Source organism: Acinonyx jubatus, chromosome A1 (assembly GCF_027475565.1).
Source record: "Acinonyx jubatus isolate Ajub_Pintada_27869175 chromosome A1, VMU_Ajub_asm_v1.0, whole genome shotgun sequence".
Classification (NCBI taxonomy): domain Eukaryota; kingdom Metazoa; phylum Chordata; class Mammalia; order Carnivora; family Felidae; genus Acinonyx; species Acinonyx jubatus.
Genome location: NC_069380.1, coordinates 50,639,205 through 50,651,569, shown reverse-complemented (window position 1 = coordinate 50,651,569; position 12,365 = coordinate 50,639,205). Strand labels below are relative to the sequence as shown.

Here is a 12,365-nt window from a genome sequence, read left to right as displayed (position 1 = left end):
CCTCAGGTTTTATGTCTGCTTTTTAGGAGCAGCTTGTGATAAGAGTGATACAAAAAGAAGTTACTCATTTATTCCTAAAACATTAATTGCATGCTGACTATGTGCAGGAATTATGCTGGGTATTTAGAATAGAAAGATGAATAAGAAACATTTTCTGCTTATGATGGGCATATAAAATAATAAAATGATGTGGTTATTAGTCTCCTTGTTCCCAATTACTGTTTCTGGACTACTTTTCATCCACTATCTTTTTATTTTTTATATTTATTTATTTATTTATTTAATATTTCTTTTTTTATTTTTTTTTAATGTTTATTTATTTTTTGAGACAGAGAGAGACAGAGCATGAATGGGGGGAGGGTCAGAGAGAGAGGGAGACACAGAATCGGAAGCAGGCTCCAGGCTCCGAACTGTCAGCACAGAGCCCGACATGGGGCTTGAACTCGTGAACCACAAGATCATGACCTGAGCCGAAGTCGGACACTTAACCGACTGAGCCACCCAGGCGCCCCTAATATTTCATTTTTTTAATTTACATCCAAATTAGTTAGCATATAGTGCAACAATGATTTCAGGAGTAGATTCCTTAGTGCCCCTTATCCTTTTAGCCCATCCCCCCTCCAATAACCCCTCCGGTAACCCTCAGTTTGTTCTCCATATTTATGAGTCTCTTCTGTTTTGTCCCCCTCCCTGCTTTTATATTATTTTTGTTTTCCTTCCTTTATGTTCATCTGTTTTGTCTCTTAAAGTCCTCATATGAGTGAAGTCATACGATATTTGTCTTTCTCTTACTAATTTTACAAATACCCTCCAGTTCTATCCACGTAGTTGCAAACGGCAAGATTTCATTCTTTTTGATTGCCGAGTAATACTCAATTGTATATATATACCACATCTTCTTTATCCATTCATCCATCAATGGACACTAGGGCTCTTTCCATACTTTGGCTGTTGTTGATAGTGCTGCCATAAACATGGGGGTGCATGTGTCCCTTCGAAACAGCACACCTGTATCCCTTGGATAAATGCCTAGTAGTGCAATTGCTGGGTCATAGGGTAGTTCTATTTTTAGTTTTTTGAGGAACCTCCATACTGTTTTCCAGAGTAGCTGCACTAGCTTGCATTCCCACCAACACTGCAAAAGAGATCCTCTTTCTCCGCCTCCTCACCAACATCTGTTGTTGCCTGAGTTGTTAATGTTAGCCATTCTGACAGGTGTGAGGTGGTATCTCATTGTGATTTTGATTTGTATTTCCCTGAAGATGAGTGATGTTGAGCGTTTTTTGATGTGTCAGTTGGCCATCTGGATATCTTCTTTCGAGAAGTGTCTATTCATGTCTTTTGCCCATTTCTTCACTGGATTATTTGTTTTTTGGGTGTTGAGTTTGATAAGTTCTTAATAGATTTGGGATACTAACCCTTTATCTGATATGTCATTTGCAAATATCTTTTCCATTCCATAGGTTGCCTTTTAGTTTTGCTGATTGTTTCCTTTGCTGTGCAGAAGCTTTTTATTTTGATGAGGTCCCAGTAGTTGGTTTTTGCTTTGGTTTCCCTTGCCTCTGGAGACATGTTGAGTAAGAAGTTGCTGCAGGCAAGATCAAAGAGGTTTTTGCCTGCTTTCTCCTCAAGGATTCTGATGGCTTCCTGTCTTACATTGAGGTCTTTCATCCATTTTGAGTTTATTTTTGTGTATGGTGTAAGAAAGTGGTCCAGGTTCATTCTTCTGCATGTCGCTGTCCAGTTTTCCCAGCACCACTTGAAGAGATTGTCTTTATTCCATTGGATATTCTTTCCTGCTTTGTCAAAGATTAGTTGGCCATACGTTTGTGGGTCCATTTCTGGGTTCTCTATTCTGTTCCATTGATCTGAGTGTCCGTTTTTGTGCCAGTACCATACTGTCTTGATGATTACAGCTTTGTGGTATAGCTTCAAGTCCAGGATTGTGATGCTTCCTGCTTTGGTTTTCTTTTTCAAGATTGCTTTGGCTATTCGGGGTCTTTTCTGGTTCCATACAAATTTTAGGATTATTTGTTCTAGCTCTGTGAAGAATGCTGGTGTTATTTTGATAGGGATTGCATTAAATATGTAGATTGCTTTGGGTAGTACTGACATTTTAAAAATATTTGTTCTTCCTATCCAGGAGCATGGAATCTTTTTCCATTTTTTTTGTGTTTTCTTCAATTTCTTTCGTAAGGTTTCTATAGTTTTCATTGTATAGATTTTTCACCTCTTTGGTTAGATTTATTCCTAGGTATTTTATGGTTTTTTTGTGCAACTGTAAGTGGGATCGATTCCTTGATTTCTCTTTCTGTTGCTTCATTGTTGGTGTATGGGAATGTAATCGATTTCTATGCATTGATTTTATATCCTGCAGCTTTGCTGAATTCACGAATCAATTCTAGCAGTTTTTTGGTGGAATCTTTTGGGTTTTCCATACAGAGTATCATGTCATCTGCGAAGAGTGAAAGTTTGACTTCCTCCTGGCCGATTTGGATGCCTTTTATTTCTTTGTGTTGTCTGATTGCAGAGGCTAAGACTTCCAATACTATGTTGAATAACAGTAGTGAGAGTGGACATCCGTGTCTTGTTCCTGACCTTAGGGGGAAAGCTGTCAGGGGGAAAGTTTTTCCCCATTGAGGATGATATTAGCATTGGGTCGTTCACATATGGCTTTTATGATCTAGAGGTATGCTCCTTCTATCCTTACTTTCGTGAGGGTTTTTATCAAGAAAGGATGCTGTATTTTGTCAAATGCTTTCTCTGCACATCCACAATCTTTTTAAAAAAACACTTACTTAAATAATGCCAATGAGATTTTCCCCCCATATATTTAAGAACAAGCATTTCTTAAAAAAAAAAAAAACAAAAAACGCATTTCTTTTCAGCAAATAAGATACCATTTAGCTACACTACTTTATCACCTTCTTTATTGCTGTCATTGGCCCCTCTGTTTCTCCTCATCCGTTAGCCATCTCCTTGATTCAATTTCCTTTTTATCCAGCTTAGATAGCACGGTCTTTTTAGAAAAAAAACATTGCTTAATCTGGATTAATTCCCTATTGCTGCTGTAACAAATTATACAAACTTGATGGCTTAAAACAACACAAATGATCCTACAATTTTGGAAGTCTGGAGTCCGAAGTGGATCTCACTGTGCTAAAATCAAGGTGTCAGTAAATCTGCATTTCTTCTGGAGGCTCTAGGAGAGAATTTATTCCATTGCCTTTTCCAGCTTCTAGACACTGCCTGCATTCCTTGGGTTAATGCCCTTTTCTACCTTCAAAGTCAGCTATGGTTGTTTTATCCTCTCACACTGCATTACTCTGACATGTTTCTGTTGTTACAACTTCTTTGATTGTCCTGCCACCCTCGCTCATTTATAAGGACCCTTGTGATTACATTGGGCCCGCCCAGGTAATCCAGAATAATCTCTCCATCTCAAGATGTATAATGTATTCACTTCTGCAAGGGCCTTTTATCATGTAAGGCAACACATTCCCAGGTTCCAGGGACTAAGGGGAAGATATTTTTGGATGTCATTATTCTGCTTACCACATCTTCCTTTCCCCTGTGTGTTGCACTCATCTGATAAAATTTAATCCTATACAAATCCAGCTGTTTTCTTTTTCCTTGCAGGTGAGTACCTGCTAAAAGGAGTTAGCAGTTGATACCAGTATACATACATGAGAACCAATCTCAAAAGGATCTTGCATAGCTAGACTGTTGTCGTCTTCTTCATCCTCCTCCTCCTCCCCTTCTTCTTCTTCTTCTTCTTCTTCTTCTTCTTCTTCTTCTTTTTGATCAAGTAGTTCTGCTATGACTGTTTCAAACCTTTGCCACTCTCCTCCAACTTATGATAAATACTGCCCTCTAGCAAATAACTTTGCTTTCTTAGAGAAGAAATTAAGTCCATTACACAGGAAACTTACTCATCATTTTGCTACCAAACATGCCTGTCTTAGGTTGGGATATTTAATAGCAGAACCTGAGACAGGGATTTAATGTGTATAATTCAGCAAGTTTTGAAATATATAATCAAGGTTTAGAAAATTTCCATCATCCTCAAGCATTTCCTTATCCTTTGTTACATTCTGTCTCTCCCTACCACTTTGGCTCTAGGCAACCATGAATATACTTTGTCATTATAAATTAATTTTTACTTTATAGAATTTCATATAAATGTGATCATGTAGTATGTACTCTTTTGTATCTGGCTTCTTCCCCTCAGCATAATGATTTTGAGTTGTGGCCATGTAGTTGTATATATTAACAGTTAATTCTTTTTTTTTTTTTTTTTCCACCTATTGATGGACAGTTTGAGGTTTCCAGTTTTTGGCTATCACAAATGAACCTGCTTTGAATATTTGTGTACTAGTCTTTGTGCAGATATATGTTTTTGTTTTTGTTTTGGTTTGGTTTCTTGAGGGATAAATACCTGGAAGTAGAATGAGTAGGTGGTGTTTCCTTCTATGATTTGCCAGAAGACTCATAAGTATCAAAAGCAGCTTATACTAATGGTTAAGATTTATTACAACCAAAGGTAGAGATAGGTAGCAGCAAAGAGAAATGTATTAGTGGTATATTGGGACGTAAGGCATAGATTTTCTAGTCCTCCCTTGTCTGAGCACGTAGGGCATGCTTTCTTTATGGCAGTGAACTATAAGGATATGTATGGAATGTTTCTGCCCAGGGAACTCCATTCCAGTCTTAGGATCTGAGACTTTTATGGGGGATCTGGTTCACACATAGACATGTCCTGCTGTGCAGCCAGCCATGGTACATGAAACTCAGGCATACATCATCAGTCTTGATATTTGTGCAAAGCAATTAGACAAGCCAGTAGGCAAAGTCCATTGCTCTAGTGTATATTACAAAATCATCAATAACCAACATAAAGAAAACTCTAAAGACCACATTCCTAAGGATTGGCCAACAATCAGTCCTGGTTCCCTTGGGAAAATACAAGGACTAATTAATCATACCTGCATTGTAAACTCTTTCCTTGTGGGTGGCATGGTAGATGAATGTTTAACCTGTTAAAAAACTGTTCAAACTATTTTTCAAAATGATTGTTGCATTTTATTCTTCCACCAGCAGTATATGAGAAATCCACTTGTCTTACATCTTTGCAAATGCATGGTACTGTTAGGCTTTTAAAATTTTAGTCATTCTAAGTATATAGGGGTATTTCACTGTGGTTTTAGCTTGCTTTTTTCTAATGACTAATGATGTGAACATCTTTTCGTATGCTTTTGGCTATTCATATCCTTTTATTGTGAAATGTCTTTCATATCTTCCATCTTTTTTTTTTTTAAGTTTATTTATTCTGAGAGAGAGAGAACGAGCAGAGGATGGGCAGAGAGCGGGAGACAGAGAATCCTAAACAGTTTCTATGTCATCAGCGCAGAGCCTGACACAGGGCTCTGTCTCATGAAGCATGAGATCATGACCTGAGCTGAAATCAAGAGTCAGACGTTTAACCAACTAAGCCAACCAGGCTCCCCATTGCCTCCTTTTTCTTTCTTTCTTTCTTTCTTTCTTTCTTTCTTTCTTTCTTTCTTTCTTTCTTTCTTTCTTTCTTTCTTTCTTTCTTTCCTTCCTTCCTTCCTTCCTTCCTTCCTTCCTTCCTTCCTTCCTTCCTTCCTTCCTTCCTTCCTGTCTTATTATGGAATTGTCAGAGTTCTTCATGTATTCTAGATACAAGTCCTTTGTCAGATATCTGTATCACAAACAATTCGTCCTGTTCTGTGGCTTGCTTTTCTTTTTTTTTATATAGTGCTTTAGAAGAACAAAAGTTTTGAAGTTTTATACATGTATTGATTTTTATATATATGATTCATGTATTTTGTATTCTAAGAAATCTTTGTCCCAAGGTCACATAGATTTTGTTTTGTTTTGTTTTTAGTTTATTTATTTATTTTGAGAGAGGATGTGTGGGCAAGCAGGGGACAGAGAGAGAGGGAGAGACAGAGAATCCCAAGCAGGGTCTGCACTGTCAGCACAGAGCCTGATGTGGGTCTCAAACTCAAACAGTGAGATCATGACCTGAGCTGAAATCAAGAGCCAGACACTTAACTGACTACGCCACCCAGGTGCCGCCACATAGATTTTTTTCTATATTTTTTTATAGAGATTTTATAGTTTTAGATGCTATACTTAGGTTTGTGATGCATTTCAAGTTAATTTTTGTGTATGGTATGAAATAAGGTTGATGTTCATTTTTTTCTTGTATTGGTATTCAGTTAATTGGCATCAGTTTTAAAAAAACTTATCTTTTTCTATTAATTGTCTTGGTATCTTTGTAAAAATTCAGTTGACCATTTTTGTTTGAACCTATTTCTGCAATTTTTTTTGTTTACTTGATCTAAATATCTGTCTTTATACCAATACCATACTGTCTTTACAGTAGTTTTGAATTCAGGTCATATGTCTTCCACCTTCAGTCTTTTTAAAAAGTTGCTTTAGTTACTTTAGGTCTTTTATATTTCTGTTTAAATTTTAGAATCAGCTTGTCAATTCTGTTTTTAAAAGTCTCTGGAATTTTTATTGAGGTTGTATTGAATTTGTGGATTTGAGGAAGAGTTGCCATTTTAATGATACTGAATCTTCTATTAATGAATATAGTTTATCTCTATTCTCTTTACTTAAGTTTTTTTTAATTACTCCCAGCAGTGTTATTTTGGTTTTCAGTGTACAGAGCTTGCACATAATTTTATTAAATTTAACTGCTGTTTTTTCATTTTTCTAAATTTTGAGATGATTATAATAATGCAGTTGTAAAAAGTAATACAGAGATCCTGTATACCCATCACTCATTTTCTCAAGTTGCTAAGGTATTGCATAAGTATAGTAAATATCAGAACCAGGAAATCAATATTGATCCAACCTACTGATCTTATTCAGATTTCACCAGTTTTACATGTACTTATTTGTGTATGTGTATATATATTTAGTTCTATGCAATTTTATCACATATGTGGATCTGTGGACCATTACCACAGTCAATATATAGAAGAGTTCCATCACAAGGATTGTTTTTGCTACTCCTATATAGCCACAGACATTCCCCTGCACTCACCCTCTCCCTAACCTCTGACAATCACCAATCTGTTCTCTATTTCTATAATTTTGTCATTTAAAGAATGATATATAAATTTAATCATGGGAACTGGCTGTTGTCACTCAGCATAATTCCCTTGACATTTATGCAAGTCTTTGCATATATCATGTTTGTACCTTTTTATTGCTGAGTTAGTATTCCATGGTAAAGATTACATCATAGTTTGTGTAACCATTCACCCATTAAAGGACATCTGTGTTTCTTGTTTTGGGTTATTTTGAATAAAACTGGTATGAATATTCACATGCTGGTTTTTGAATGAACATAAGTTTTTATTTCTTTGGTATAAGTGCCCAACAATGCAGTTGCTGGATTGTACTGTAAATACATATTTAATTTTGTGGGAAACTGCCATACATTTTTCCAGAGTGGCTGTATCATTTTATTTTCCGATTAACAATGTATAAGAGATTAAGTTTCTCCACATCCTCACTAGCATTTGATGTTGTCATTATTTTTTATTCTAGCCAGTTTGATAGGTTTGTACATTTTCTCATTTTGTTTTAATTTGCATTTTCCTAATGGGTCACTATAGTGAACTTGTTTGCCTTCTGTGAATCTTCTTTGGTGACATGCCTGTTCATGTCTTTTGCCCGTTTTCTAAATTGAATGGCTTATTTGTTTGGTTTTTACTGTTGAGTTTTGAAAATTCTTTATATATTCTGCATGATAGACTTTTATCAGGTATATGTTTTGCAGATACTTTCTCCCAGTCTGTAACTTTAATGCTATTATTTTTTTTTAATTACATATTCCAGTTGTTCACTCCTAGTGTGTAGATACATTAACTCTTTCTTATTTAAAATATTGATCTGGTATCCTGTGACTTTGCTAAATCCACACATTGTTTCTAGTGGCTTTTTTTGCAGATGTCTTAAGAATCTCTCCATGTCTTCTGGAAATGAAGACGTTTGTTTTCTAGTAGATATTTTCCTTTCTAACTATAATTTGTATTTCTATTTCTTGGCTTATCACACTAGCATATCTAGTATAATGTTGAATCATATTGCTGAGAATAGATATCTTTTTCTTGTTTGCATCTTAGGGTACAGGAATTTAGTCTTACTGTGTTAGCGGTGGGTATTTCATAGATACCCTTTATCCATTTTTAGAAATTTTCTTTTATTCCTAGTTTACATACACTTTTTATCATGAATAGGTGTTTGATTTGTGTCAGATGCTTTTTCCATGTTTATTTAGGATATCGTCTGTTTTCTTCTCTTCTTATTTTTGTTAGTATGAGGAATTACTAATTACTTTTCCAGTGTTGTTACCAGCCGGTTTTTTGGTTGATCATCATGCATTACCTTTTTCATATGTTCTTAGATTTGGATTGCTAATAATTGCTTGTTTTTAGTGTGTCTGGGATACATACTTACACATTATTTATCAATTAACTTCAGTACATATTTTTTCTAACAAGGAGTATTCCACTTTTTCCCTAATTATTTATGGAAGAAGGATAGAATTTTGAAACCAAGTGTTTTTGGTACTTGGGGTGTCATCTTATTTATCTTGGATACTTCCTGGACATACTCCAATTTTTGGAACTTGCATTAATAGAATATCTTAAACCAGTTCTGTATATTTATAGTGTAAATGTTGTTCTCAAAAGTGTGATTGTGGCTTGCTGACTAAAATGCTGGGTCAGAATAGAAACTGACTAAGTTCTAACAAATTACCAAGCATGTGATTTTTATTATTTATCAAGATTGATAGCTAGGAGATCTTCGGGAAAGCATATATCCATAATCTACAGAAATCTAATTTCTTTTCTTTTTTTTCTTTTTTTAATGTTTATTTATTTTTGAGAGAGAGAGACAGAATGTGAGTGGGGGAGGAGGAGAGAGAGAGGGAGACACAGAATCTGAAGCAGGCTCCAGGCTCTGAGCTGTCAGCACAGAGCCTGATGCGAGGCTCGAACTCACGAACTGTGAGATCATGACCTGAGCGGAAGTCGGACGCTTACTGACTAAGCCACCCAGGCACCCCCAGAAATCTAATTTCTTAACATTACTACTATTTAAATTAGAACGAAATTGGAAGAATTGACTAAAATTAAAGTTTGTTTGGTTTTTAGTTCTGATTTCTGTTTAAGTCCCTAAATGTACTTTTAAAGCTATCAAAATGTAATTCAATGTTTGTACTAGGTCATCGAGACTCAAATACATCTGATGTTCCTTAGAAGAGCACAAAATTAATATTCTGTGATACTCAACAGTTAAACTTTGTTGGTTTTATTCCTATCATGGAATAAAAAGGTATTCCTATTAGTCTCTTTGCCACTCTCCAGCCCTTGTCAGTTGGGTTATTGCTGTGTTACTTAGTAAAGTGTAGAAGAAAGGGTACTTACTATAAGTTGAATCAGTAGACTTGGATTGTCTTGCTATGTCACTTATTTGACTTATACAAGTTATCCAGCATTTCTAATCTTTAATCTTTTATATAAAATGAGAATTGGTGATGATGCGAAGGAATATAGAATTGAAATATTGTATCTTCTATTTCAGTCTGAAAACTTGGAGAATACGGTAATCATACCAGATATCAAATTACATAGCAATCCTTCTGCTTTCAATATTTATTGCAATGTACGCCATTGCGTTCTGGAATGGCAGAAAAAGGAAACATCATTGGCAGCTGCATCTAAGAACTCTGTTCAGAGTGGAGAATCAGATAGTGATGAAGAGGAGGAATCCAAAGAGCCCCCTATCAAGCTTCCAAAGGTAAGTCACTAAATTCCACTTGGATGGATAACCACAGGTGTTTGGGCTATAGTACATATATTTACATTGCTAAAATACCTTGTTTTTTAATAAAATTGTGCACTCAAAATTAATAGGGCTGATGGGTAAAAATAGGTTTGGGGCAGACCAGGAAAACTCTATGCATCTTTATAACTGGAGTGCTAACAAAATCAATAATTGGTAACCCAGTGGAGAATACTTGACAGCCCAGGAAGAAAGATCAGGGGCTTTTAAAAATGTACAAAAGCAGTAGAGTGGAAATGGAGGCTTGTAAGCACTGAGCCATTGCAGCTAGAAGTGGAGCTCTGAGCCAGTGGGCATAAGCAGAACTGCAAAGGTGGGCCATTAAGGTGGGCATAAGCAGAACTGCAAACTACCACCAGCCAAGAGCCATAGTAAGCTGGGGGTGCTTCCTTCTGGGGAGGGAGCCTTGGGTACAGGTATGCATTTTTATTTTTCTTCAAATAGAACTAGGAGGGCTCCTGGCTGTGCAGCTGCTGAGTTGAGAGCTTTTTGCCTTTTCTTCCTTAGGTTATGATTGTTCTCTTGCTATTTTGGCTCTCCTTGCCTAGGAAAAAATTACATATGAAGCAACAAAACTTCTACATTGTTCTGATATCACTCCCTTATTTACCAGAGACATGTAAGCTAATTGGTGTTAAAGAAGCATGTACTATAGTAGAACAAACTATTCTTAAGGTACTCTCTTCTATTTAAGTGTTAGTGTATTTCAAGACTGTAATGTTATTGTATATATGGTATTTTTTCTACATTGTAGGTATAGTTAGTATTTCTAACAAAAGAATAGTGACAATATAGACATATTTTTAAAGGGGTATCTATCATAAATGATTTATATGTATATTGCCTTTTTCTAAATGTAAACATTTTGAAATGATTTCCTTTATCATAAATGGTTCAGTGTGTTGCCTTTTTACTAAACTGATACCTTAAAGCTGTGCCTTAAAAACTTTTTTATACATACACACAGGAGCTATCATGCCAATATTTTTACTAAACTCATACCTTAAAGCTATGCCTTAAAAACTTTTGTACATACACACAGGAGCTATCATGCAAATATCATGCAAATATTTTGCCATATTTCATGGTGGCTATTCCTAAGTGCACCACAGCCCTTAATCAGTACTGTCATATTCTTCTCACCTTATTCTCAGCAGATGGCTTGCTTCCTGTTTTATAGAGTAAGAGAAGTTTTGTGAACTTCCTCAGCCTTTTAGTCAACCATCTTTAAGTGTTCTTCTTGGGACTCTTCTTCCTTTAGCCCCTTTCTCTCCAGTGTCCTTAAGTATAACTTCTCTATTGGCTCCTTTCTTCTTCTTAAAACAAATAAGCTTATCTTTTCTTTGTAAGCTCCTCTAGGTAAAGAGTTTTCCATCAAGTACTGACACATCAGGAAACAGGGTATAGTGATTAAGAACCTGGGCAGTGGAGTCAAACTGCCTGCGTTCAAATACTCACCCTTAAAAATAACTGTGTAATGCTGGGGAAGTTATTTGACTTATCTGTGCCTCCATTTTGTCATCTATGAAATGGAGATAATATATACCTCACAGGGTTGTAGTGAAGATGCAGTGAGTTAACAAATGTCAAATACAAGTGTGTGAGTAAATAATAGGTATAGTTGTAAGTATCAGGTTAGGTGAAAACAAGAAATTGTGTAGGTGCAAATGAATTTGAGTTGCTTTTCGAGGAACTCCTCAATTTATTAATAAATACTTTATGTCCAAGGAAATAAACTTCTGGAAAGTCAGTGAGACCATGTGACGAATGAGAGAGGAAGAAGTTTTGAGATGCCTTTATGCAGAGGCATTCAAAATGCTGTGGGTTAGGGCGTGGGTGGGGAATGAAACTTCTAGGTGATGTTTTTGGCAGCCATTTGCATGACATGAAGGACCGACACAGAAGAAATGAGGCCTGTAGGACTTGAGGAGGTGAGAATTTAAGGGCAGGTGAGAAACGTTAGCATTTTTCTTTTCCTTTTGACCCTTCTGCTCCAGATGCTACTATTCTACATCAGTTCCTTCCTTTTCTTTGCAATTGTTCCTCTCTTGTTCTTCTTGCCTACATGTGTGGCTGTTGCTTTCCTTCTTTTCACTGAGTTTTTTTCCTCTCCCACTTCTCTTTCACATAATTAAGACAGTTTTTATTTGTTGTTAAAGTATCATTTTGATGCAATTTAATTTTCTATTTGAATTTTTTTTTAATGTTTATTTATTTTTGAGAGAGACAGAGACAGAAAGTGAGTAGGAGAGGGGCAGAGAGAGAGAGGGAGACACAGAATCTGAAGCAGGCTCCAGGCTCTGAGCTGTCAGCACAGAGCCTGACTCGGGTCTCGAACTCCCAAACCATGAGGTCATGACCTGCGCTGAAGTCAGACACTTAACTGACTGAGCCACACAGTCGTCCCTTCTATTTGAATTTTAAAAGTTAAATTGCATTTGATTATTGTGTAGATCTTACTTGTCAGGGTT

General features: G+C 36.1%; 1 protein-coding gene across 11 annotated transcripts in view; it reads left to right on the top strand.

Moving 5' to 3' along the window:
• Positions 1 to 12,365, top strand: part of MYCBP2 (MYC binding protein 2) — a 281,767-nt gene that overhangs the window by 30,587 nt on the left and 238,815 nt on the right. For all 11 annotated transcript variants that reach the window (XM_053216756.1, XM_053216750.1, XM_027065047.2 and 8 more), the window contains exon 3: positions 9,634 to 9,849. In XM_053216756.1, coding sequence (XP_053072731.1) covers positions 9,634 to 9,849 — 216 coding nt within the window. The remainder of the gene's footprint in view (positions 1 to 9,633; positions 9,850 to 12,365) is intronic.